Below are 24596 nucleotides of genomic sequence, written 5' to 3'. Positions count from 1 at the left end.
ACTTCAGATAGCCATAATCTTTGTTACATACAAGTTATGAATGAAATAAAAACTGATTTGGAAAGGGCACGAACCCAGCTTTTCTATGGTATAAAAACATGGAATGAGTCAAATCTCCACGTGTTTGGTTTTCCAATCGCATCACATCTATTTCCCCTCCTGTTGTTTAAAATTTGAACATGACTGTTTTTTCTGGGGAACACAAAAAGGGTAAATTGAGAAATGTCTCAGGGATTTTGTATCTATTGACATCAACGGGGGCCAAAGTTGTTTGGTTACCAACATTCTTCAAAATATATTTTGTGCTGCGATGAAGTCATACAGGTTTCGAATGCAATGAGTAAATTATGAAAGAAATTAAATTTGGGGGTGAACTACCCCTTAAATGGTCTGGTTATAATCATTGTGTCTTTCGTATTATTAGCTGCTTTGACTAAAGCGCTATTTGATATGTACCAAGAATAAAACAAAAATTAAACTACGAAGACTTTGCAACAAAAAGCTACATCCATTGGAACAAAACAACTTATTTGATTCTTATCAGAAAAGCATCATCATTAAAACCATTAGTCTTAAACAATTAGTTCAACAAAATGACATTTAAGAAATGATGTTACATCTTCAAAAAGGCCATTGTACATTCAATTTAGCTACAGATGAGGGGAGACCGTGAACAATCACTTTCACACAAACAGAACCTTCGAAAGAGCACAAACAAAATCTAAGTTCTACTTCTGTGGTCTGTCTTTTGCTCTTTTTGGGGCGTGAAAACCACTGTTCAGTGTCTGCAAATTATACTGAATAAAAAAAATCAAGGAAGCTCTCTATTCTGTGGAAGAAAAAGGAGAACCATACAGGTTCCGAGCAACATAGGAGGGAAGCAGAAGAGAGAAACATAATTTATTAAAGCATATGCAAACCCATATTGAAGTGAGAACCAGATTCATTGATATAATGTTTTGCTCACCACAATTTTCCGCAAAACCAGAAGAGTGGATTGTCAGTCGCTATTAATCGCCCTAACTGAAAACTTCATTGCAATAATATCAGTAAACAGAAATGTACCTTACGTAAATGCACTTTTCCTAAATAATGTCCTTATATTTCATCAATCTAAAACACAGACAGGTAAACAAAGTTATTGATGTGTACCAGAAATAAAATCGAGCTCCAGGCGCCCTTGGATTCCCAACGCTCTGCTTAATTTGCCTGATTGCTCCTGGCAGACCACCCCTTGACTCTATCCAGTCATGAGAGGTGAACCCATGGCCCTGCACTGCACGAGCTCAAGAGCATTAAACGCTCTAAAGGCTGCGGTCTTGGCCGAGTCCAATCCTTTACTAAAGGGGGTGTTAACCTGAGGGGAATAGGGTCAGGATATTCCCACTTGCATGTAACAATAACTGACATGCAATGCTACAAGCGGCGTCTCATATATGCAAAGTCTCATATATACCAACTCCTACGAGACCAAAAACAAGGCTTACCAAAATATTGTTGTGCTCCAAGATCCCTTGACAACATGATGAATTAAGGACAAACACTATCTGGCCAAGAATCTATTGTTGGGATATCCACACAACTAATTCAGAGCCTATCTCTCATCTCTGACCTGCTCTTCAATCTTCATTTATTGATCGAAGGCCACACTACGGTTCTTCTAGTTTGGCTTCTTTAATGAAACCCCAATGTGATATTTATCTTGAGGTTGGGTTGCCGCCCATTTTCATGCCCTCGCTTTCCATTTAACACCATTCGCATTCACACTGGAGCTAAATACCGAGCCCTGGGCATTCATGTCTCCGGCAATTCAGCGAGGTCGCTCAAACAGCCAGCCATTTCTCAATCGTCTAACCTTTCAACCCAGAAGCAGTTTTTCAGCAAAACAAGAGCCTCTCGCCCTAATCCCAGAGACAAGCCGCCGTGAACACCTCGCGCTGCCCGAACATGTCTCCTGTGCGGTAAGAGATATACTAAAAGTGCTGAACTGATATTCCACAAAAACATTGCTTTCTTGTTGCCTTCAGCCGATATTTTCGTAAGGCACTGCTCTGACTGTAATGCATCTTGTCCTCTTTTGAACTGTACAAAAATGTCTCATTTGAAGGCTTACAATACGCTAAAACCCTTGATCGATGGTCCCAGCTCGCAAGCTAACAAAATCCATCTCAGACCCACGGGTCTTTAACTCACCGTGACCACAGCGACTAAACTTAACCACACGTGAAGGTTAATCTATCTAAATCTCCATAAGAAACCTTAAGACTCCAATTACCTCACCAGCATTTATGAATTCCCTATTACATTAAAGGATCACATCAAGCCGGGACTGTAATTATAACTCATCACGATCACTGCATTCTTTTACACCAAAACAACCTCGAGGACTGAATCATCTCAACCTGACGCAGTATTTAAAGCATAACGACCTGAAATCATATTATAGACCGACCACACATGTAACGAAATGCTGATGCGTAAGCAAACTTATGGAATGCCATCAGCGTGACGCGACTTTCTTGTCTTTGTTAATACAGCGAACATCCCATAAAAAACAACAACTTGAACATGCATTTTCCACCGATGACAAACAACCTTCAGACGAGGGTCAACAACGGGTCTTTTCCACGGTGGCACATCTCTGCGGTTTCCTCACATGAATATCCCCCCTTGAGAAATGAATAGGGTTTATTTTCAGAAAATACTTATTTACTGTAGGCAATAAAGTAGCCCACCACATGCATCCACAAACACGAACAACTCCGCGGCACATTTTAAGCAATTCTCAAAAAAGGGACTTACTGACCCGTTATTGTTCCTCACACAGACAAATAATCACACGTTTAAGCACCGGGAGAAAAAACGTACCGTTAGTCAAAACTTCTCCACATTAGCACGTTAGATTGCTAACGGCTAGCCGGGACCGTATACTTCAGCGCGACGGCTAATGCCCACAGCTGGTAAAGTTGCGCTGGGATGAACGAATAAAACCACCACACACAATTCAAATTTCCGGTTCGCTTTTATGTTTCCGAAGTCTCCTGGCAAACGTTGTAGCTATATACGTGTTTATATAGCACAAGACGGGTCCTGGCATCAGTAGCAGACTGGCTAAGCTAAGCTAAACAGTGGGAAGAACTCACAGGAGGCTTTTGACGATCCGGAGACTTTGAGCTGTTTCAAATCCAAGCGGGCTGCCTACCTAGACAGCACCGTCTACCATAATCAGAATTGCAACACACACATGACATCCAAAAACGCAATACAAGCAAGCAGCTCATGTATATGTTCCGAAACAGCCTTCGGGTCGATGTTGTGCTACAGCGCTACAGCCTGCTACCCATTCCATCTAACACTAACGTTACAGCCATTATTTCTGCTCAGACAAATCTGCATGGCTAGCTGTATGGCGCATGCCAACCGAGACGAACCGCACAACTGCTAATGCGATGTTAAAAACGCATCGTTTACAGTCGCACAACACACGCATCTTTAAATCGCGACTGCCCGGCTGGCTGCCTCCACCGCCGCTGTTAGCAAGTTAGCTGCTCTAGAATTGAAAGCTAGATACACTCACCAAGTTAATATCAGATCCGGTCAGATAGTCTTCAATCCATGTACATGAATAAAGCACAGGCGGGTTTGAGACGTGCAATGCAAGCCCGTGGCGTGAAAAGAACCGTGGCGTCCCGGTCCAAACGCAGCGTGTGTCTACTCGGTGAAGCAAGCCGAACTCGCGCCTGCTTTAGTGAACCCCACATACACACTGGACTCTCTCCCACAGGCGAGTGCGCAAAGACCGCAGTGCGCACACTTGCCGCTGGTGGGCGCGAAATCACTGTTTTAGAAGCCTTGCTTTTGAACTGGTAGACTGTGTTTCTTTGTGTGCTGTTTTGGTTGGTTTTCCCCGTACTCGATTTAATCCCTGTACGATTTATGTAGTCAGATATGCTAAATGTGCTTTGCTTTTGCAATTCCAATATTTCGGAGTTGGATCATAGGTTATATACATCTTTAAGAAAGTTTCGCCATCTCTATATGTAAACCAAGACACAAGCGTGCACTCAAAGCGTGCTCTCTAGAAATGTAATGCCTCTTAACATCAAAACTATAAGCCTGGTAGACATTGTCGTTATGCATTTATCAGGGTTAGTGGAGAGTCTGTCTACACAGTCAGTCATTCTAGATTTATAATCCCTTAATGTTTTAAACCGCATGCCCATCGATGCTCTCTGAAACCAATGGGCCAGGGAACTGCTCTGGCTTTCCAGGATTGTCATTTTTACAATTACATTTAGTCATTTAGCAGACGCTTTGACCCAAAGCGACTTACAGATGAGGAATCATTGGAAGCAATTATAACAACATAGGCAACAAAATACATAAGTGCATCAAAACTAGTCCATTAAAGCCTAGGACAGTATACAAAGCTAAGAATAGTGAGGTTAGTATTTGTTTTTTTGTGTTTTTTTTTAATAAGAACAAAGAAAGGGAAAAGAATTAGGATAAAATCAATCAGCGACATGTTGACCTAAGAGGATTTTTAAATTTTTCTCAAATCTGTTTACTCCAAATGTATTTAAAATAGGTTATTTAAATGATATAAAAATGACGATTGGGAAAACCAAAGCTGCAACATTTAACTTTTAGGTTAAAAATCAGTTACTAACCAATTTATTTTTGAACCTGTCTCTTACCGAATTCACACCTCCCCATGTCAATCACATCTCTTTTATGCGAGACGAGATTACAGTACAAGACACACAATTTTATCAAATGAACAAACCATTTATTATAGTTATTTTTAGAACTGGTAGTGGTTTTGTAAGGTTGTTGTATATGCACGATCAGTTATGCAGATATATAGGTTGACATGCAGGCCTGGCATCGTACCATTGCATTTATTTATATTTCAATAACTGATCAGGGTGTGACGAGACTTTGACAACCAGTACAACAAAAATCATTTGAATCGTTAAAAGTCAATGTTTTCATACACAGATAATATACGGAAGGGAATTAAATGAAAAAAAAAACATATTAACGATTGCATTACATATAACTGTGCACACAATATGTGTCAAAATGGAAAATACAATTCAATGATTTTGCGTATCACTATGCTCCACAACAGCAGGCGGCGCTGTGCTGCTGAACCATTTGTACAGAAGCAAAGGCTTCTTCCCACAGATTCCGTTTGCGCTAACGTTAGCTTGCAGAGATGGCGACGTCGTTGGGTTCCAACACTTATAACAGACAAAATTGGGAAGATTCGGTAAGTAAAAATAATCTTTAGTTTTTTTACTTAAGAGTTATAACGCATCATAGCCAGCTCTTTTGTGTTTAAACGCTGTTAAACCAAGCACTTTATTGTTTCCGGTATGTATCATAGCCCTTTAGCCTCTGGCTAATGGAAAGTCTTTGTAACGTTTACAAAGTCCCCAAGTTCGATTTCTATTAAATCGGCTCAATTGGGACCCCTTTGGATGGTCATCTCGAGTTTTTTTATGTAAATTTACCCGATTTTTCTCTATATAATCTTAATCATGAGATGCACGAATGGCCCTGATGTGTACAAACAGACTTGTGTGGCACATGCTGATAACATGCTTTCTGAAATAATTATACAGACGAACAATATTTAAAATGAAACTATTTGATTTAAAAAGAAGTGAAACCCGAACCTTGAGTAATTTTATACTCCTTTAAAAGTGTTTGTATATGTGACGAATTGTAACATGATTTCAATCGTTCATAGCTGTTTTATGTCGTTTCACTTTATCTTAACAGGATTTTCCCATCCTCTGTCAAACATGCTTGGGTGAAAACCCCTACATCCGCATGGTAAGTACTAATAGTTAACAAATAAATTCAGTGATGAACACATTTTGGTCACATATTTTACTCTGTAAATCTCTTTTTTTAAACAGTCCAAAGAGAAATATGGCAAAGAGTGTAAGGTACGGCAACACTCCTAAACTCCAAATAAATTGACATCCCTGTTTTTCCTGTGTCAGTTTTAAATCCCCCTGTATGTTTATTTCTCTAGATCTGTGCACGTCCCTTCACTGTGTTTCGCTGGTGTCCTGGGGTCCGGATGCGCTTTAAAAAGACGGAGGTGTGTCAGACGTGCAGTAAAATGAAGAATGTGTGTCAGACATGCCTTCTGGATCTGGAATTCGGTAATGCATTTTGTTATATGCAATAGAATTTAGTCCCAGTTTGTGGTTGTAAATTAAATATGTCAATTTAATGATCTAGATGAAAACCATATTTCCACTATAAAAATGTTTATGTACGTTGCACAGGTTTGCCTATTCAGGTTCGAGACACAGGGCTGTCCGTTAAAGATGAAGTACCGAGATCGGATGTGAATAAAGAGTATTATACTCAAAACATGGAGAGAGAGGTAATCTGTCTGTTTTATTAAACATTTATTCATTCGCCAGCATTACAAATGCTTACACACTATAGCTAGTAGACAGTTACTAGAGATCGATGGTCACACAAACTTTAACTAACCATATGTTACAATATGTTTGTTTGTAGATAGCTAACACCGATGGCACAAGACCTGTGGGGCTGCTTGGTAAAGTACCCGGTCACAGTGATATGCTGCTTAAACTGGCTCGTACTTCCCCATACTACAAGAGGAATAGACCACACATATGCTCCTTCTGGGTGAAGGGAGAGTGCAAGAGAGGAGAAGAGTGTCCTTACAGGTGAACATCATGATAGCATATGTCATATTGCTTGATATGTCTCATACATGTCCACACAGTGACACGTTTGACTCGAATGTGTTAATGTTGACATTTTTTGAATGGATAACATCATAGGCACGAGAAGCCCACTGATCCCGACGATCCGCTGGCCGATCAAAACATTAAGGACCGTTACTATGGCATCAATGATCCTGTGGCTGACAAACTTCTAAAGCGGTCCACCACCATGCCCAGACTGGATATACCTGATGACAAATCCATCACTACACTTTATATCGGGGGCCTGGGAGAGGATGTCACAGACTCTGAGCTCAGGTGAGTGCACTATACCTTATTCATACCTCACAATGTTTTGGACAAATAGACTTTTTCAGCGGCAACAACATAAACAAATGTTATGTGGCCCCAACTTAACTTCCGGTAGACCTTCACAAAACATCAATAACTGTTAGTAATTTATAATAATTGTGAGTAGTTTTAATTGAATTGAATTAGATTAATATACAGTAAAATATTAATACTAGCCATTAGCCAAACCGATAACCAAGACCGGAGGTTAACTTGGGCCGGGCGCATACACAGGATGGAACGGTCTATAAATAAATTCAAAATGATATCCATTTATGTTCATTTTAAATATGAATGATAGAAGTAAAATAATTCTACACTGTCAATAAATATTCACACAAAATAAAAATCTGTCATTGTTTATGAGTCACACTTGTTTCTCTCCAACCTCTTACATGTTGTTTGTACATGAAAGGTATAGGTAGCTTTTTCCATGCTACCGTATCTTGGACACTTTATTAAAGATGTCTAATGTAACAGGTAGTGGTCTAGCATTTGTTGAAACTAGTAGCTTTGTATTAGCACCTATCGTACTATTGCTCTTGTATGACATATCGCTTATTGCTTCCTGAATTCGTTGTAAGTTGCTTTGGATACAAGCGTCTGTTAAATGACTAAATGTAAATGTAATGTGCAATATTTTATTTCTTAACAAAGAAATCACTTCTACCAATTTGGGGAGATTCGTACCATCACGATCGTTCAACGGCAGCAGTGTGCATTCATCCAGTTTGCCACCCGACCATCTGCAGAGACGGCAGCAGAGAAATCCTTCAACAAACTTATCATCAACGGCCGGCGTCTTAACGTTAAATGGGGCAGGTTGGTGACTTACCATCATGTGTAAGGTATCACTCTGTGCGTTGCCCTTGCTTATTGTTGCTTTGTGTGGTTCAGGTCACAAGCAGCTCGAGGGAAGGAGAAAGAAGGACAGACAGAGAGTGGAATCATGCTGGAGCCAGTGCCTGGACTCCCTGGTGGTAAGAACTTCTCCACTTTCAGCACAAAGTCTCACTGTTACATATGTGTAGGATATAGAGATGTTTATGAGGACAAGGTCATGTTACAGCTGCTAACCATTTTGTGGCCTCTGTAAAGCAGAGCAGCAGGTAAAATGTTGCATTTTTATGACAGCTTTGCCCCCACCTGTGTCTGATGACGATGCCCCGGCCAACTATTTTAACCTGGGACCCTCCAGCTCTCCTACTGTCATGAACTTCCAGGGACTTCCTCCTCCACCTGGGGTTGCCATGCCTCCACCTCCTGGTGAGCATCACCACATCCGTCCTCTAGCCTTCTTTATCTTAAAGCACTTTTCAATTCCATTAAATATCTCTGATCTGCTTAGGTTTCGGTCCTCCTATGTACCACACTATGGATCCCATGGCCCCACCAATGCCCCCCCCAATGGGCATGAGGCCACCCGGACAGGTCCACTACCCTTCCCAGGATCCTCAGCGGATGGGCACCCATGCAAGTCGCCATGGAGGTCCATAGATGGTCATACAGCTACCTCACTGTTTAGTGCGAATAAAAGAACCCATGGTTATGATGTCGCAGCTGGTATTTTTTAAATCTGTCTGTCAATCAGTTGCAGGAGTGAGTTGGATGGAATGTGATGGACATGCAAGACAGCAATTTTTAGACAATAGAAAAATACGGCCGGCAAGGAAGTTTTTTTATTCTCGGTTTGTATGTTTCTAAACTTTCGATTTGTTTTTAATGGTTTGTGTTTTCCTCAAGTTCTTTCTGACCTGTTACTGGATCCTGTGTATTATACATTGAATATAAAATGCAGACATCATGCCTTGCCTAGCATCTAGATCAAGTTGCAATGACCAATAATACCAAAGGGGGGCACTGTTGACCATTTCAGAGGACTGACTCCTTTTTATTACCCCATTGAAATATTCCAGGGCCCATATTGCAGTTGTCACCAGTGTCCTCCCCATTCTCCTTTAGATCCTTTAGCATGTATTTGTTTTTATAATTGCATAATCATTGTGTTGACCCAATTTGTTTTTTTAATGTACAACTGTCTTATTGATGTAATTAGAATAAAGAAGCTTCACATATTTAGCAAAAATAATTTGTGAAATACAATGCAACACATGTAAACTTGAGAAACGTTTAGCATTTCATGGCTCAGCTCGCAAATCACATCAATGGTTTAAGCGTCACTCAGAACTCTGTCCAAGAGATTTCATTCATCGCTGAGTTCTCCAAAAATTGCAGATCAGGAGATGCTCCAGCAATGGGGGTGTTCCAGCCCTGCGGGATGCGGTTGAAGTTGGGGCGATGACACATCCTTTCCCAGGTCAGGTTTGGCTCTGTATGAGCCTGCAGTAGTTCAAAGCCAGGGAGGGGTAGAGTTCTCACAGTCCCTGCTGTCCCACCGAATGGTATAGGAGCTCTGTAAAGACGAATCGCAACTGTTCTTTCATGAACAAATTTAGTGCCATAAAAACCGTTAAACTCTATATGTACACAGCAGTCAGAGTAAGGTTTCTATCCTTTTTTAGGTCTAACATAAATGTTTTGTGCTCTTATTTACGGACAGAAAAGTAGAAAACAAGCTAGATTTGACATGAGCACCAAGTCCTAAAATTCAGAATACAATTCTGTCATTATTAAACCGTTCTGGAATCACAAGTTAAACTTGATTTGTGTAATGGAGGTCTAAAACTGTATTGGCTTAAAACTGATGAGAGTGAGTAAACAAAGCCAGAATGTTTATATTCTTGCATCTGGGGTGTGTGCGTTAACCTCTAAGCCACAGCCCTTATATGTTTGCACTGTACTTAATGCTTCACTTGATGTTTTTTCACGATGCCAGAAGTATCAGATTTACCTGTTGAAGCTTTTAAAGTTGGTTAGTTTGTGTGGAGGCTCGGGCAGGTGAGAACTGATACTGGCCACCAAAGCCTCACTATCCAAGTGCTTTTCCTCCCAGGGAGACTGATAAGACTTCGGAATCACCGTGACATTGAACTTTTCATGAGGAACTTCTCGCAGAGGTCCACCGTAACCTGTGAAAGAGAGGTGAGAGATCCTGTGGTTTTCTTGTGTAAAGTGAGACGGAGATACACAAGCGTGCATATTTACCAGGCGCAAGAACTTCAGGACTTCCTTTTTTAGCGACAGTGTTTTTGAGTGTGGCCACCAGACTGTTTTTTCCAGGCTGGTTGATGAAGTGAGAATTGAAGCACTCTCTTTTATCACCTTGAGCGATGTTGTGGTCTTTGAGTGACTCCCCAGAGAGCTGTATTGTAAGACAGCGGTATCATTCACTGTTATTGAATATTTTACCCCGGTTACATTTTTATATACAGTGGCTAAAATGAATGATGTTCAATATTGTGTATTTGGACCTCATATTTTTTTATTGATCCCTCAGGTTCGATTTCAATATGGACAACACTAAAACGTTTGTAAAAAAAAAGTCGTTGTCGAAAAAGCAAACTACAGCACATCAGGGAATATGAGGTTTCATTCGAATATACAAAAATGCATAAAATGTAAAAGCTCACTAAGTTAACGGACTACCATGTTATCTGTTATATAGCTTGCATATTTGGTGGCCATTCTTCAATGTCTTTATAAACATTAGTTTTTTTTATTTCTAGATAGTCTTTCAAATGTAGATTCATTTTGTAGAGCTAGAATTATTTTGAGGAAAAGGTGGCATTGCATTCAGGACTGGATTCATCATGCAACACATTTCTGAGAAGGCTTTTTGATCAGTATGTGGAGGCTTCACCCGTGAGAGCGTTTCAACATTATTATGGTAATTCTTTAACATTTCCTGTTTTTTTACAGTCATAATAGTTATTATATATAGTCATTAACTTTATATCCATCAAATGACCTTTAGATTTATGTGCACATTCATTTAGACCCGGAATGTCTGTTATAGATTTCATGTTGACTTCTAGGATAGTTCACCATAAAATCAGCCCCCATTGACTTTCCATAGCAGGAAAAGAATTACCATGGACAGTCAATTGGGGCTTATTTTGAAGTTCTTTAAGATGGTGAACAAGCATCTTACATTGTGTGGCCTGGATGCCATGTTCTCCAATGTGAATTTCTCCACTCTTTTAAGTCTCTCCTGAAACATTATAGATCCTCTGTTGGACATCAGGTTGAGCTCCTCCATCATTAGATCCAGAGGAACACTGATTTTCTTCCCTAGGTCGAGACGTGCTAACACACAGACGCGCACACGTTAGGTTCTATGCATTGTGTAGACTTGGACTGTATTTAATGTATATTTTACACCCTCGCTATACCCCTAAACATTCACTGAAAACGTATTATTTGTTATTTATTTTTTACATTTACAAATAAGCATAATTTAGTGTCTTTAATAACCAACTTTCATCATGCGGTTCCATTCTTCACCTTCACTCTCTAAACATGAGCAGAACATGTGAAATCATGCGTTTAAATCATTCAGACAGGTATCTGGACGTAACCTTAACCTGCTGTTTGTTTTGTAAAGTTATAGTGGCCTCAGATCTTTCCTAATCTGCAGTGAAAGAGTCATGATCTCCCTGAGGAACGCATTTGTCCCATGCTGTCATATTACATTACAAGTTCCCCAACTGTTTTGGCCGTTGAGTCACAAAGATATGCCACTGTGGAATACAAAATCTGGCTCTGTTTTCTGTTTCGCTTTGATTCTAACATCAAGCTCTTGCTTGTAAAGCGATTTCATTGAATCTGTCGTTTCCACTAAGAAGTCACGCCGTTTAAACAAAATGAGAACGGGTGTTTTTTTGTGGATTTTGGATGCTGAACTGGTTCTGATCTTACCTCCACATGTGTCCGAGCACTTTTCCAAAACTTCTCTCCTCTGGGATACGTCAGTGTATGGGACAGGCATGACGATATGTGTTTGGTCTTTAATAAAACCTGCCCTGTAAAAATACTTTGATGCATTTGATACTTTTCCAAACATTATCTTACACAATTTGAACTAGAGTTTCATAGGATGTGAAATAAAAAAAATTCCTGTAAAAAGCGAAACATTTCTGCCAGCATAGGCGGCAGAGAAATAGAGTAAAATAAAATAAAAAAGCACGAAAGGGACATGGTTTTCTTGTAAATTTGCAGTCTCTTTGTGTCATTTGATGGTTTCTTACTGTATTTTACTGTAAAAAGAATCCTGGCAGCTGGGGGTCTAGAAAATGGAATAAAATAACGTTTTCTTTTGTATGAAAATGACATGTCTTTTCTGTAATTTCACTTTTTTAACAGTATTTTAACAGTGAAAAAAACTGATAATTTCTGACACTGAAACTGATACATTTCCTGATTTTTGGGACCCCCAAAAAAACCCAAAAAACTTCACGTAAAATTGTTCATGGTTTTCTTGTAAATTTGCAGTCTTTTTCTGTAAATTGTTATTTTACCGTATTTCAAAAACACGCTAAAATCTGTAAAACAAACTGTAAAAAAAATGTAACAAATTTTGACTGTATATATTTGGCAATAAAGTAATGCAAAGCCTACCAATTTAAATCCCTGCGTATGTTCTACGGGTACAAGCGTAGATGATGATGTCCCGTCCCACAGCACAAACAGTTATGTGAGCTCACATCAGACACACTTTGGACTTTCTGTCTTGCTGTGGTTTGATCACGTCTTATTATAGAAATGTATGTAACTAATAGGCTTGGATTAGCACAGTGGAGGTCCAGTATCCACCGCAATTAAACTTGATCCACTGGTCATAACACAAAGCGTGTAGACTGTTGACCGCAGAGGAAGGCGACATGGCCTCTGAGTCATGCCTATGTTTGTCTGCCAGGTTCGACCAAATGAGGGACATCACGTGGTGATGTTTTTCATTATTTGGCTACAGAGGAGAGACGCTTGATATTAAAACATCCAGCTAGTAAAACATTGTGTAGTATGTAAAATAGTATGTGAGGTTTTAAGAAACCAAATATGAATTAGTCAATTTTAGCCACACTTCAAACTTGTGCTGTTGGTTGATGCTGTGCAATATTGGCCTGGTGAGGATGCTCAAAGAAAAGCTATGTTTTGGATGCATTTCTCAAACTACAAAAAGGCTCTTTCTGCCTTTTAGGCTAGAATAAGAGAAACCATTTGAATATAAAAAACAATGATCTCAGCTTTAAGGAACGAGATTTTTAATGCTACAAATCTTAATGCCTTAATTTCACATATCTCACACGACACACACAAAAGATACTCAGACTACAACATCCAGTCAGACAGACACACAAAACACAGATTTCACATATCGCTTTTAACAAAGTACAAGAAGTACGCTCTTTTCTGTGATGATTCTTTGGTTCGACAACTGAGGAAACATAATATACTTGTTACAGTTACACGAACGACTCGTCTTTATTTTAGGCAACAAACTCTGCTTTGTTGCTTTCATATCTCTCAAAACAGGGACAGCGACGGCACCGTTTACACATTGTAAGAGGCTCGTCTAGTCAGAGAGCAATTCTCTGCAAGAGAATAAAAGATAAAAAAGGGAAAACAATTTGTTAATTTTTTTCCTGTCAGTTTCTGTCGGCAGCCAATTTACAAACACGAAGACGGCTCCTTTTTGTTGTCATTACAACAGTCTTCCAGAGCAAATATTTCATACTTCATTTAATAGAGCGGTTGTACAAAATGAGAGTTGGACGGGAACGTGCTCATTTCTTCTTTACAATATTGTTGGTGATCCAGTTCATGCCATCCTGCAGATAAAAGCAGAGAGGAACTTTATGACTTTCATTCGCTCCTCCTTTGAACAACCAATTCAAAAGCATAGATTGAGATAAAACAGTGATTCTCAACGTGGAGGTCAAGGCCAATAGGGGCCATAGCTGCGGAAAGTGCATTGAGCGAAAGAAAAACTGAAACCGTGTAAAAAATAAATTAATAAAGGCAGAGACTATTTGCACTAGCTCTGCCCACCACTATATGCTTGGAATAGAGAAAGTGTGATGTAAAGTGCACAAGGTGTAAAGTGTGTATAGCTTTGGCACTGGAGACCGGGGTTCTAATCCTCCTCTCACTGAAAATGCTCTTTTACCTTTTCTATCACATTACAGGCCAGAAGGGCATTTGTTTTCAATAAAATGAATTTAAGACTTAAAGTTCATTTTCATTCATAGAGGTTAGGGATAGGGCTTTAATAATCATTTTTATAAATATAATGATTTACACTGTTATTATTTCATAATGTTTAATCCACAACTACAATGATGTGCAAATAGTAACTTATCTGCCCATATTTCTAAATACCAAGAGCATTTAACCACTATTACTACTATAATAAAAATAGCTGTATTTCCTTTGGATTGTGTAAACAGAACCTACAGCTATTTAAACTTCGTGATAATAGCATTACTGCCTTGGGTGGGCTATTTGTACTCAGTGTTAATAGACACTACGTAAATAAAAATGTTTTATCAAAAATAAATATATTACATTTTATTGATGTGCCCAATCACTAATATACATTGAGAATAGTAATAACGTTACTGTTACAATGACAACACAAGTGTTTCATGACCTCGGTCAAGTGTCACGAGGGGTCTTGTCCAACCAAATTTCAGACCGTTTTTACTGAACATTAATGTCCTTATGCAGGACTTCATCAGCGTCAACCCAGATCTTTTTTGCATGCAGGCCAGCAGTAATGTACGACAGTTATTTCTTTATTTGAGATTGCGTCTGATAGGTCTACAGGCAGAATGTGTCCGGGTTGATTTCTGTGTTGTCACCGTGCAGCATGCAGTTGTGTTTAATCGCGTGACTGGTTTGCCCATGGTTTATTATAGGTTGATGTTCAGGTGCTTAAGCTGCCGTCGCGCAGCTAGTTTCGTACAACAGATTGTGTTTTGGCTATAGGCATACATATAACATGCGTTTATGTGTTGGTTTTTATTATGCTGTATCCTCTAATCACACTGGCATCCTTCTTTATTCTCGGCAGGAACTCATTTCTGCCTCTGTTATTTATTAAACTTAAGCGGCTCGCCCATGGCACAGTCATAACTTCTGCCCTGAAAAACTAAATCACAGCACCCCCTGCTCAAAATACGTTTTCCGCTGCTATGCACAGGGGGGCACAGCTGACTTCCACGATTCATTTAAAATGAGGCACATTGAACATTGAAATACACTTTAAAACCAATATATCTTTTGTATTTGTTCATTTTTAAATCGAGCAAACACTTTTCCAGTTAATATCAAGCTCTGAAATATTATTTTTGGCGGGGTGCAGTTTGAGTTTTTGTAAGCGGGAGGGGGGCCTTTGAATATTGTTGAATACAGTAAAGGGCATTAGACTAAAAAAGGATGAGACCCGAAAAAAATGTATCTCACAGCTGTATTGCTTTAGAAATACGTATAGGGTGCAAGTCATTTAATATTGTTGTAATTTTTGTCATTATTTGTCATTTTTGATGATTGAATGCACCAGTGTCCATCCCTTTAACTGTGGGATGTCACATTCTGTTACATATGTTTTTGTGCTCCAACAGAACAAATACAAGTACTTATAAACAAACATTATATGATATTTTGCTGTTATGTTATGCACTCACCTGTACACCTTCTCCAGATACAGCGGAACAGGCCTGGATCTGCCACTCTCTGTCCCGGTACGTGTGTAGGCTGAGGCCCTCAGCGATCTCGCTTGCTGGGGAGGCTGTGGCCAGGTCCTGCTTGTTGGCAAAGATGAGCAATGGCACACCCTTGAGGTTCTCCTCATCGATGAGTTCTGAGAGCTCCTGTGAAAGCAGGTGAACACGATTCACATATACCAACGTCAATCTAACAATTCCAAAGGTTCAAATAAATGTACACATAAAGTCAAAATTACTCCAGAAGTTCTAGAAAGCAGAAACTCTTTATTTAGTAAGATGTTAGCAGTGGCAATATACTGTTTATTCAGGTCATTTGTGGTGTTAAGACATCTACATTTATGCATTCGGCTGATGTTTGAGAATACATTACTAGCATGAGATGTTTATCTTACATTCTTAGTAGACCTATGCATATTGGTATGCTTGAAAAATGAAGCCGTTTCATATATTAATATTTATCAGGTATCCTGATCTTGCCTTGATTCATAGTCAGACATTAGTTATAAATCATTTTTCAAGACGCAAATAACATCGGACCAGCTTCCTGCTTCATCTGTTTAACCAAAGTTGAATCGAACTAAACAAACTAAATTAAAGTTTTAAGCCAATCTTTAAGACTAAAAGGCATAGTTCCCGCAAAACTGAAAATTCTGCCATTGATTCACCCTCAAGTTGTTCCAAACCTGTATACATTTCCTTGTTTGGTTGAACACAAAGAAAGAAACTCGCCAAGCAACTGAAAATGTTAAGGTTCTGAGTTAGATGGCCAAATTATTAATCATCTTAAAGCAAATCAAACGTACAAATGAGATTTACGCATACAAATTCACACACATTATCTACCTCATAAAATAGTTACAGAGCCACAAGATATTCTTTTAAAAACATCAATCATTCTGGGCTGACAAAAATGTATTCAGCTGTCAGCTCCCTTTGTTAGAATTTTGAATTATAAATTTAAAGTCTTATTTCATTAAGACTGCATATAGGAATTTATAGTCTTTCTGATATTTGACCTGTGTTCTGACTTGCATAACCTTATATGTTTTGCTTATAGTCAATGTTTTTTTGTACAGCTGCTTTGTAACAATGAAAATTTTAAAAAGCGCTATGTAAATAAAACTGACTTGACTTGATTTTGTTTTCATTGTATTCATAAAATGTTACTTTATACATACAGATTGAAAATAATTTTTATATTGTTATAAGGATACACAGTAAAATAAGTACGTTTGTTCGTTTGGGGGGAGAGAAAATGTCCCGCTATCGAAGAATCACCTGTAAAAATAATCTTTGATCTATTCTGTCAGCTATTTCAAATGAGCCTTGGAGACAATAGATATCCACTAGACTATAAAAGCTTGTCATTATGGGCAGGTTGTTTGGACACATAAATAAATGAGATGAAACATTTTAGGCGAAAAACCTGTCACACATTGTCACAGACTAATTCTGTGCAGTCTTACCAGTCCTGTTTCCTCAAATCTCTTTTTGTCTGCGCTGTCAATCACATAGATCTAAAAGACAGTGAGAGAGGATGGGGACTATTATTCAACAAAAGACTCAATTCCACCAAATGGAAATTTCATCACATTCTGCGTAACTTCAAACTTGGAAAGTGACTTCTCAGAGTTTTCTAATGTGAACAAATTCCTTACCAATAAATCTGTGTTCTCCAGGTATTTTTTCCAGAAGGGGCGAATCTTCCTCTGGCCGCCGATGTCCCACACGTTGAGCTTCACGCCATCGCATGTGACGCTTTTAATATTAAAACCCTGTAAAGAAGGACATCATTTCATACATTCCTTTTATACATTTTATACGACCTCTTATGACGTCTTTTCTTAGTCAATAAACTTTTAATTGGATCAAAATCTTGACATGACCGTAAACAGAAACATAATGTATTTAAACTCCCAATCTAAATGTAGCTGCCCCTCGAGCACCCTCCAACTCCTGAGACTTTATGGTTAAGTAATCTTTAACCGTGGGATTAAAGGCACTGTTGTGATGCTATTATAAGAGCGGATCTTCTCCCCCCACAGGCCATGGCGCTTTACAGCTTTATCTGGCTGCTAACAAAACATACTAGGAATAGTCTTGTATTCGATCCAGGTCACACTCACAGCAAAAGCGTTTGCACTAAACTGCAGCCGCTGCGATTCGCACTACAAATTTAAAGAGTGAAGATACTAGATCAATGTTGTTCTTATAAAAACTGTTGAAATATTTTTCTTTTGTCTCTCTGGTTTTCTACAGTAGCATGGTTTGTATAATCAATCACCTAAATGTGTTCACAAATACTACTTGCAAAGATAATATATTTGACTACATTTTAACTGTCAATATATTCAATCAGTATATGTATATATATATTTGAAAATAAAGTAATGCAAAAAGTTAAGAGACCATTCCAAATTTTCATTTAATCTGTATTCATTTTCTAGATGTATTGTGTCTGTTAAATTTCAGCAAAATCAAATCTCAGGAGTGATATGAAGTCATCCAACAGCAATGTACAAGACTGAAAGCATGACAAGACCCATGAAATAAAGATAAATATACATATTTTCACCCTAAATACATTATTTTTGCCTAGAAAATTGCTTAAAACAAAGAACAATTGAGTAATACAATGTTCATGTATAAAAATATACTAACTAAATGATAAAACTTTTATTTTGTATTTGATTCAACAGGTTGTGGTCTGGCTTTTGTTGAAACTAGTAACTTTGTATTAGCACCTATCGTACTATTGCTCCTGTATGACATATCGCTAATTGCTCCCTGAACTTTGGATAAAAGCGTCTGCTAGATGACTGAATGAAATGTAAATGTACTTGGTTTCAGTATATGGAAATGTGTTATGTAATATATTGCAATATAATGCCCCATATATTTAGTCTATTAAGGGAATGATTTACATATTGCTTCTAATACCAGACAATTATCCCCAAAGATGTGATGCCACAGCTTTGAAGATGTATGTCTTGTCCACAGTCTGTTCTCTTTAAATCTGCAGATTAACATCATTCAGTTTAGTCGATACAACTGTGGACAAAAACTAGATTTATGTCGCAAAATGAATTTAATATGACATCTTCAATGTATAATATCCAGTTCAAAACAACTTTTAAATGTCACTGTGGTCTTTAATCCGCCATAAAATTGTCTCTCTGGCACTTTGCCCAACGGCTTTAAAATGAAGTTAGAAAAAGCATGAGAAATGTGTTAACATGCCACACTCTAATAACTTCGCACTTTTGCAAATTAGCCGAATTACTCATCAGACACGTTTTCACAAGATACAACACATCAGTTATTAAAAGCTGAACAAGTGGCAAATACATTCTGTGTTGGCAGAAGGCCACGTTGCTTTCATAACTTATTGTGTCCTGATTAACAAAGTTGTGACACTTGTTTTGCACCGGTGTACCAGCAAAAACCTGTGTCTAGCTGTGCTTCTAACCTGAGTCGGTGTGATGGTGTTTACATCTTCAGAGGCGAGCTGTTTGAGCAAAGTGGTTTTTCCAGCATTATCCAAACCGAGCAGGACTATGCGAAGTTCTTGCTCTGTAGTGCCCTTTAGCTTCTCGATGACTGAAAACAAACCCTTTAAAAAACAGGAATGGATTCGATTCATTCAGAAGGTCTAGATTCTGCAAGCGGGTCTCTATAGTGAACGCTCACCTTCTGGACTTCTCCCATAGTGCTTTGAATTTGGCAGCAGGAACCGGATGCAGAGAGAGACGGATGGGGGCACAGCTACATTCTATGCAGGGTGAATCTGGCTAAGCGATGGGTAGTCCGATCGGTCCACTTTTCTCTTCCCTCCCAAATAATAGTTTTTCAGCACCCTCGCTTTTCCCTGTCTTTGACTGTCTTCGTGCATGTGACATGTAGTGAGGATGTGGAGTTTGTTGAGTGTGGAGGAGGGGTTGGATTAGCAGGCCACAATTAGCAATCTCTCCGTCCGCCGTCCTGCACTCCTATTCCCCGGCACATCTCCAGCATTAAAGATTAACCTGGATTAACTACCACCTGCTTCAGGACAGGCCTCAGAGACTTGGCATGCTGCCAACCTTTAGACTTTTCATCCTTTTCCATCTTAAATGACTTTTTTCTTGTTGGTTTTCAGTGTTTATATCAGTGTCACATCCATCAGTAGTTTTTGGTTGCTGACTTATTTAAAGCACATAGTGAAAACTTAATTCTCACCATTCTATCATACAATGCCTCTCACAAGCAACGGAGGGCAATGGTGTCTATACTGCTACAGTCCTTGGAATTGGGATATGTTTTTCTGTATTGACAGAAATGCAATATTACACATAACTATGTCTTCAGAGGTGTATAAAGACCTTACATAATGAAGCGTTTTGCTTGTATTACCTTAGAAGGAGCTATTTCTACACCATGGCTCCTGCTTTGCAACTTTCTGGTTATTTTGATCGGTTGTTATCTGGCAAGATCAGCAATTGGCCAATAAGAATCAAGTATTCCACGAGCGCTGTGTAATAATCCTTTTTTCGGTTAGACGTTTGCAAAACCCAGTGACAAACATGAAGAGTGACTATTAGTACCGTTGGTATAGATTTAGGCAAAAAAGAAAAAATATTGTTCATTATTAGAAATGTGTTAACATGCATCGGCTAACACAATCTAACAATGAGCAATATGATTTTTCAGCATTTTTTGATTGATTTATGTTTGTTAAAAAGCCGAAGCAATTGTCCATGTTAGTTCTGAGTACATTAGCTCATGTTAACAAACATAACCTTGTATGGTGGTTTAGTTTAGTTGATAATTATCAAGATCTTACATTCATCAAATCCTGCATATCTAATTTGCAGTATATGCACAATTTCTTCTCAGTTGTCAAATTGACTAATGCTACTTTCCTCTGAAACTACATCTTTGTGCAATACACTGGATTGGCCATGTCAATTCTAGATATAAGTTCAGAGTAAGACTCCATAAACAGGCCGACATCCAAACTTCATCTTTCTTTTGCAGGAACACATTCAACGGGATTGAAAATGCATCTTTCCCCCTTTTGTATTATTCCAAAGGGCATCAATGTCCATTTCTTCCTGTTAATGAGAAGCAATGGGGAGTCAATATCCAGTCTCGCCAAACAGCAGCTCTCTCGTGCATCCTGCTGCCCTTATCACTGCCCTGCAGACTTCTTGACTCTATTGTTGACTATTTGCTCCTGTAGAGATTCTGTAATAGTCTGAGGACTTTTAGGACTACATAGTGTGTTTTGAGCATGGGTGAGAGTTGATATCACCCATTATGTGACCTTATGATGATATAGTCTGTTTGATGATGTAAACAGAAAAGTGACATTTCCATTGCTATTGTATAGAATGTTCATTTGAAAAACATCATACTTACTTGCGGCCTCCGTGGCCACATTATCATATTAGCCACATATATATGTAATTGATACCTGTGGGAGCAATAAAATCACAAATGAGATCTTAGACCACCGATGCCCTGAGCCCTTACAGTCCCAAACTGTGGAGACCCAGCAACTAAGTCTGTTAATCCAAGTTTCTGAATCGACATGTAAACATCATAAGTCCTTCTCCGGCCATTCATCTCTGTCATTTTGGCTAAGGATCATTAATAAGCACATTTGCTCTTTCCTCAGATGCCTTTGTCGCTAGCTGAGCTCATCTCTCCAGCTGTGAGGGACAGAAAGCGGGATGGTGAACTGACTTATGACTGCACGGACTGCTGCACTGATGAATTGAGAGGAACAGGTGTCAGCCGTCGCAGAACAGAAGGGCCTTTAGTGACGCAAAACAAACTGGTTCTGGATGGTTTTCTGGCCTGGACCTGTTTTGGGCAGTTTCGAGAAGTAACTGGACACATTTGTGCAGTTGCCTGGCATGAAATGTTGCCTTGTGGTAAAACTATTAAAGTGAATATCCAAGAAAGTGTTGTCTCTTTAAATTGTATTTTATCTTCCAAATTGATATAAATATACACTAAAAAAACATGGTGCTATATAGCGCCAAAAGTGGTTCTTTGCTCCACTTTTAGTGCTATATAGCACCATATCTTGGTGCTTCAGAGGTTCCTCAGAGGCTCTTTGGGGTGACTGAGGTGATGTATAGCACCGTTTCCGTACAAATAACCTTTTAAGCCCCTGTATGGTTACTGCAGAAAAACCACTGAAGCACCAAAATAAGGTTCAATTCAGCACTAAAAGTGATTTCCCTATGATTACGAGCCAAAAACCACATTTAATGCTTTATAGCACCATTTTATACACTGAAAGAAATGAATTTCGTTCTTAGCTTTTTTGTCTTGTTTTTCAGTATAAATATCTCAAAATTCTTAAATATAATATATACAAAATTGAGTTTATGCTCAAAATAAGCACAATTATCTGCTAGTAAGGATTTACAATTGTTTTTGTGCACTTTGCTTTATTTTTGCAAACGATATTAGATTTTCTTTAATTAGGTTCATTAATTTAATTTATAACTTATTTAAATTAAACTTATTTTTCTATATATTTTTGGTTGTTTAAAGCATAAACCTTTTTTTGTAGAAATAAAAACTTAACATCTTCATATATTATATTTTGCTTAATATATGAAGGTAAGAAAGTGTAGGCTGTTTATATACTGCAAAAAAAACTTAATATATAATATTTTGACTGTTTTCCAGTAAAATATTGCTGCTTTCCTTCTGAAACCTTATTAAAAGTATTAAAAGTATTAAAAAGTGCCGTACAGTGTTTTTTCCATTTCCTGGAAACTGCTCATTTGGACATTTAAGGTTTTAGGAGGACAGCGAAAATATCTGAAATCAAGATTCATTTACATTTAAAACGACCAAAGATATTTAGTCTTGTATACAAATGGGGGTAAAATTATTCATAAAAATATAACAATAATACATATTCTTGAGTTAAGTATGTGATTAAAAGGTAAAACTTGACCTTAGAGTATATTTTACACTATTCTCAGATTTTCTTCCCATTTTCTAAGGTAATTGTGCTTCTTAAGAAAATGTAGATTGATTTAAGAACTTTTAGACAGTCAAACTGAAAAACAAGACAAAAATACAAAGTAAGAAATGTATTTTAGATGTTTCATCTGACACGCCTGGCCTGAAGTTAACTTACGGTCTGTGTTGGTTATGATATAACAATTTAATTTACATTTTATTTATATGAATATTAATTTATATTCATATTTTGTTGTATATTTATTGTATTAGATTACATTAAAACTACTTAACAGTTATTGATTCTTTGCGGAGGTCTGCCGGAAGTTAAGTTTAGGCCACATGATGTTTATGTTGTTGCTGCTGAAACTGTCTATACTGTGAGTTCAACGGTATACATGGAGTAGGCTATAATGTAATACAGTACATCTCAAATGTATAATTTTTGCTAAACAACAATGGGGAAAATGCTCAAAAGCATTTTCTTAGACAACACTTTTTATGTATGTCCCTAACAATACTTTTGCTCCAGTTGAAATTGCATGTGTGAACCTGACAGCCCGTGATCTTCATGCACTTTCATTGTTATAGAAAAGAGTAGATTTGACACTTTGATTGCTCCTCTGTGTATCCAAAAAAATTCTATAAGGTTTTCTAAAAACTATACATGTTTCACACAACATGAGGGTGAGTGGATGATGACAAAATAAATGCTTTCTGCCACCCCGATTTTTGGCCCTCGCTTTCAAAATCCACTCGTTTCAACAGTTTGAGGAGACACGTGGTACTTGAAGAAATATGGAGGAGGTCCAGTCTGTGTCAGTCATCCAAAGTTCCTTTGAGGCTCCTGAGGACTTTCGGGCCGGTGTGTACGTCAGTGCGTTTTCCCTCTCACTGACTTTTATACCCCGCAGTGTTGTGTTTTATGGTGTTTACACAGTGACACATTGTTTCTGAGAGGCTTGAACTTCCAATGTAGATGTTGTACAACCTCACTGGTCTCCAGCACACAGCCAGCATCAGCTATCATCATGGAGACCTCTGTCCAGTCCAAGGAAAAGGTACTACCTTTCCTCTTCTTACCTACTTGTATATTGCGATACTTAAGGATCATTGACAGTAAAGTTTTTATGTTGTAAGTTTGTCATTTGCTAATACTAAGACAGAACATTATGAACCATAATGATGTTTGTATGATGTCTGGGGTTCTATCAGAGGACGTTGAGTTTTCAAGAAATTACAAGAGGCTTCTCGAACCTCGCCCGACGCAACTCTTTACGAAGATCTCTTGGGAGACACAACACCCTGTCAGACAGCCACCCACACACCCTCAAAAAGGTAAAACCTTTCACTAATTTCAGAAGAGCCCTCACGTCAAGAACTTCCTCGTCTCTCAACAGTCGCTAAGCACATTACGTTGCCAAGCTAGCCATTAGCTAAAACAGAGGTAATGACTTTTAAATATAGGGTTGAAACGTCTCCAAATTTGATTGTAATGTAGTAATAGTTCATCGAAATATGTCATTATTTACTCACCCTCTTGTCATTTCAAACCTGTATGACTTTCTTTCGTCTGTAGAACACAAAGGAAGCTTTTTTTGAAGAATGTTGGTAACCAAGCAATGGTGGTACTCATTGACTTACATTGGTTTTGTGCGCATCCAACCGAAGTCAATGGGTACTGGCATTGTTCGTTTTTTTTTATATTTTTTTGTGCTCTACAGAACAAAGTCATACAGGTTTGAAATGACATGAGCCTAAGTAAATGATGACATCATTTTCATTTTCGGGTGAACCATGCCTTTAATAATTTTAATCAAAATAAATCACATTGATCACATCTGAGCTTGAGCGATGACGTTGTCAAATAACATTTCCCCATATGTGTTTGCCTTCTCGCACAATACCTGAATCTGTATATTTTTGT

At 38.3% G+C, this 24596-nt stretch overlaps 4 protein-coding genes across 8 annotated transcripts in view; 1 reads left to right on the top strand and 3 right to left on the bottom strand.

Annotated features, from left to right (window-relative positions):
* ndst1b (N-deacetylase/N-sulfotransferase (heparan glucosaminyl) 1b) overlaps positions 1 to 3831 on the bottom strand; it is a 63597-nt gene extending 59766 nt beyond the window's left edge. Inside the window, exon 1 of the mRNA XM_079485789.1 lies at positions 3578 to 3831. The gene's annotated coding sequence lies outside the window, so the exon portion shown is untranslated. The remainder of the gene's footprint in view (positions 1 to 3577) is intronic.
* Positions 3832 to 5125: 1294 nt separating this feature from the next.
* On the top strand, positions 5126 to 9148 carry rbm22 (RNA binding motif protein 22). Of its 2 annotated transcripts, none has more exons than XM_079486677.1 (11): positions 5126 to 5275; positions 5791 to 5844; positions 5931 to 5960; positions 6050 to 6182; positions 6309 to 6409; positions 6550 to 6722; positions 6840 to 7040; positions 7731 to 7895; positions 7971 to 8053; positions 8208 to 8339; positions 8422 to 9148. In XM_079486677.1, exons 1-11 carry the CDS (start codon positions 5222 to 5224, stop codon positions 8568 to 8570), a joined length of 1275 nt encoding a protein of 424 aa, XP_079342803.1. In that variant the 5' UTR covers positions 5126 to 5221; the 3' UTR covers positions 8571 to 9148. The 2 variants fall into 2 exon arrangements, with proteins under 2 accessions (XP_079342803.1, XP_079342804.1); XM_079486678.1 differs by lacking the exon at positions 5126 to 5275 and adding an exon at positions 5278 to 5379.
* LOC306911380 (myozenin-3) lies at positions 8732 to 12699 on the bottom strand. Its single transcript, XM_079486679.1, has 6 exons — positions 12591 to 12699; positions 11892 to 11995; positions 11125 to 11279; positions 10179 to 10335; positions 9925 to 10102; positions 8732 to 9486 (listed from the first exon to the last, which is right to left on the bottom strand). The coding sequence occupies exons 2-6, from the start codon at positions 11959 to 11961 to the stop codon at positions 9255 to 9257; spliced, it is 792 nt and encodes a 263-aa protein (XP_079342805.1). The 5' UTR covers positions 11962 to 11995; positions 12591 to 12699; the 3' UTR covers positions 8732 to 9254.
* Positions 12700 to 13213: 514 nt separating this feature from the next.
* Positions 13214 to 19698, bottom strand: arl3l1 (ADP ribosylation factor like GTPase 3, like 1). 4 transcript variants are annotated; one of them, XM_079487084.1, is made up of 6 exons: positions 19391 to 19698; positions 19170 to 19313; positions 17359 to 17475; positions 17167 to 17217; positions 15659 to 15844; positions 13214 to 13801 (listed from the first exon to the last, which is right to left on the bottom strand). In XM_079487084.1, the coding sequence occupies exons 1-6, from the start codon at positions 19406 to 19408 to the stop codon at positions 13757 to 13759; spliced, it is 561 nt and encodes a 186-aa protein (XP_079343210.1). In that variant the 5' UTR covers positions 19409 to 19698; the 3' UTR covers positions 13214 to 13756. The 4 variants fall into 4 exon arrangements, with proteins under 4 accessions (XP_079343210.1, XP_079343212.1, XP_079343209.1 ...); XM_079487086.1 differs by lacking the exon at positions 17167 to 17217 and having other exon boundaries at positions 19391 to 19689; XM_079487083.1 differs by lacking the exon at positions 19391 to 19698 and having other exon boundaries at positions 19170 to 19380.
* Between the last annotated feature and the right edge of the window lie 4898 nt (positions 19699 to 24596).

Source organism: Barbatula barbatula, assembly GCF_947034865.1.
Source record: "Barbatula barbatula genome assembly, chromosome: 22".
NCBI classification, from domain to species: Eukaryota; Metazoa; Chordata; class Actinopteri; order Cypriniformes; family Nemacheilidae; genus Barbatula; species Barbatula barbatula.
The sequence above is the reverse complement of the archived record's forward strand: the minus strand, read 5'-3'. Positions and strand labels throughout refer to the sequence as shown.

Coding starts and splice junctions, on each gene's coding strand:
- rbm22 (XM_079486677.1), top strand. CDS start 5,222: ATGGCGACGTCGTTGGGTTCCAACACTTATAACAGACAAAATTGGGAA. Junction 5,276..5,790: donor GACAAAATTGGGAAGATTCG/GTAAGTAAAAAT, acceptor TTATCTTAACAG/GATTTTCCCATCCTCTGTCA. Junction 8,054..8,207: donor AGTGCCTGGACTCCCTGGTG/GTAAGAACTTCT, acceptor TTTTTATGACAG/CTTTGCCCCCACCTGTGTCT.
- LOC306911380 (XM_079486679.1), bottom strand. CDS start 11,961: ATGCCTGTCCCATACACTGACGTATCCCAGAGGAGAGAAGTTTTGGAA. Junction 10,103..10,178: donor TCCTGAAGTTCTTGCGCCTG/GTAAATATGCAC, acceptor TCTCTTTCACAG/GTTACGGTGGACCTCTGCGA. Junction 9,487..9,924: donor AACTTTAAAAGCTTCAACAG/GTAAATCTGATA, acceptor TCGTCTTTACAG/AGCTCCTATACCATTCGGTG.
- arl3l1 (XM_079487083.1), bottom strand. CDS start 19,343: ATGAATCGAATCCATTCCTGTTTTTTAAAGGGTTTGTTTTCAGTCATC. Junction 17,476..19,169: donor ACACCATCACACCGACTCAG/GTTAGAAGCACA, acceptor CCTTCTTTACAG/GGTTTTAATATTAAAAGCGT. Junction 17,218..17,358: donor TGGAGAACACAGATTTATTG/GTAAGGAATTTG, acceptor ACTGTCTTTTAG/ATCTATGTGATTGACAGCGC.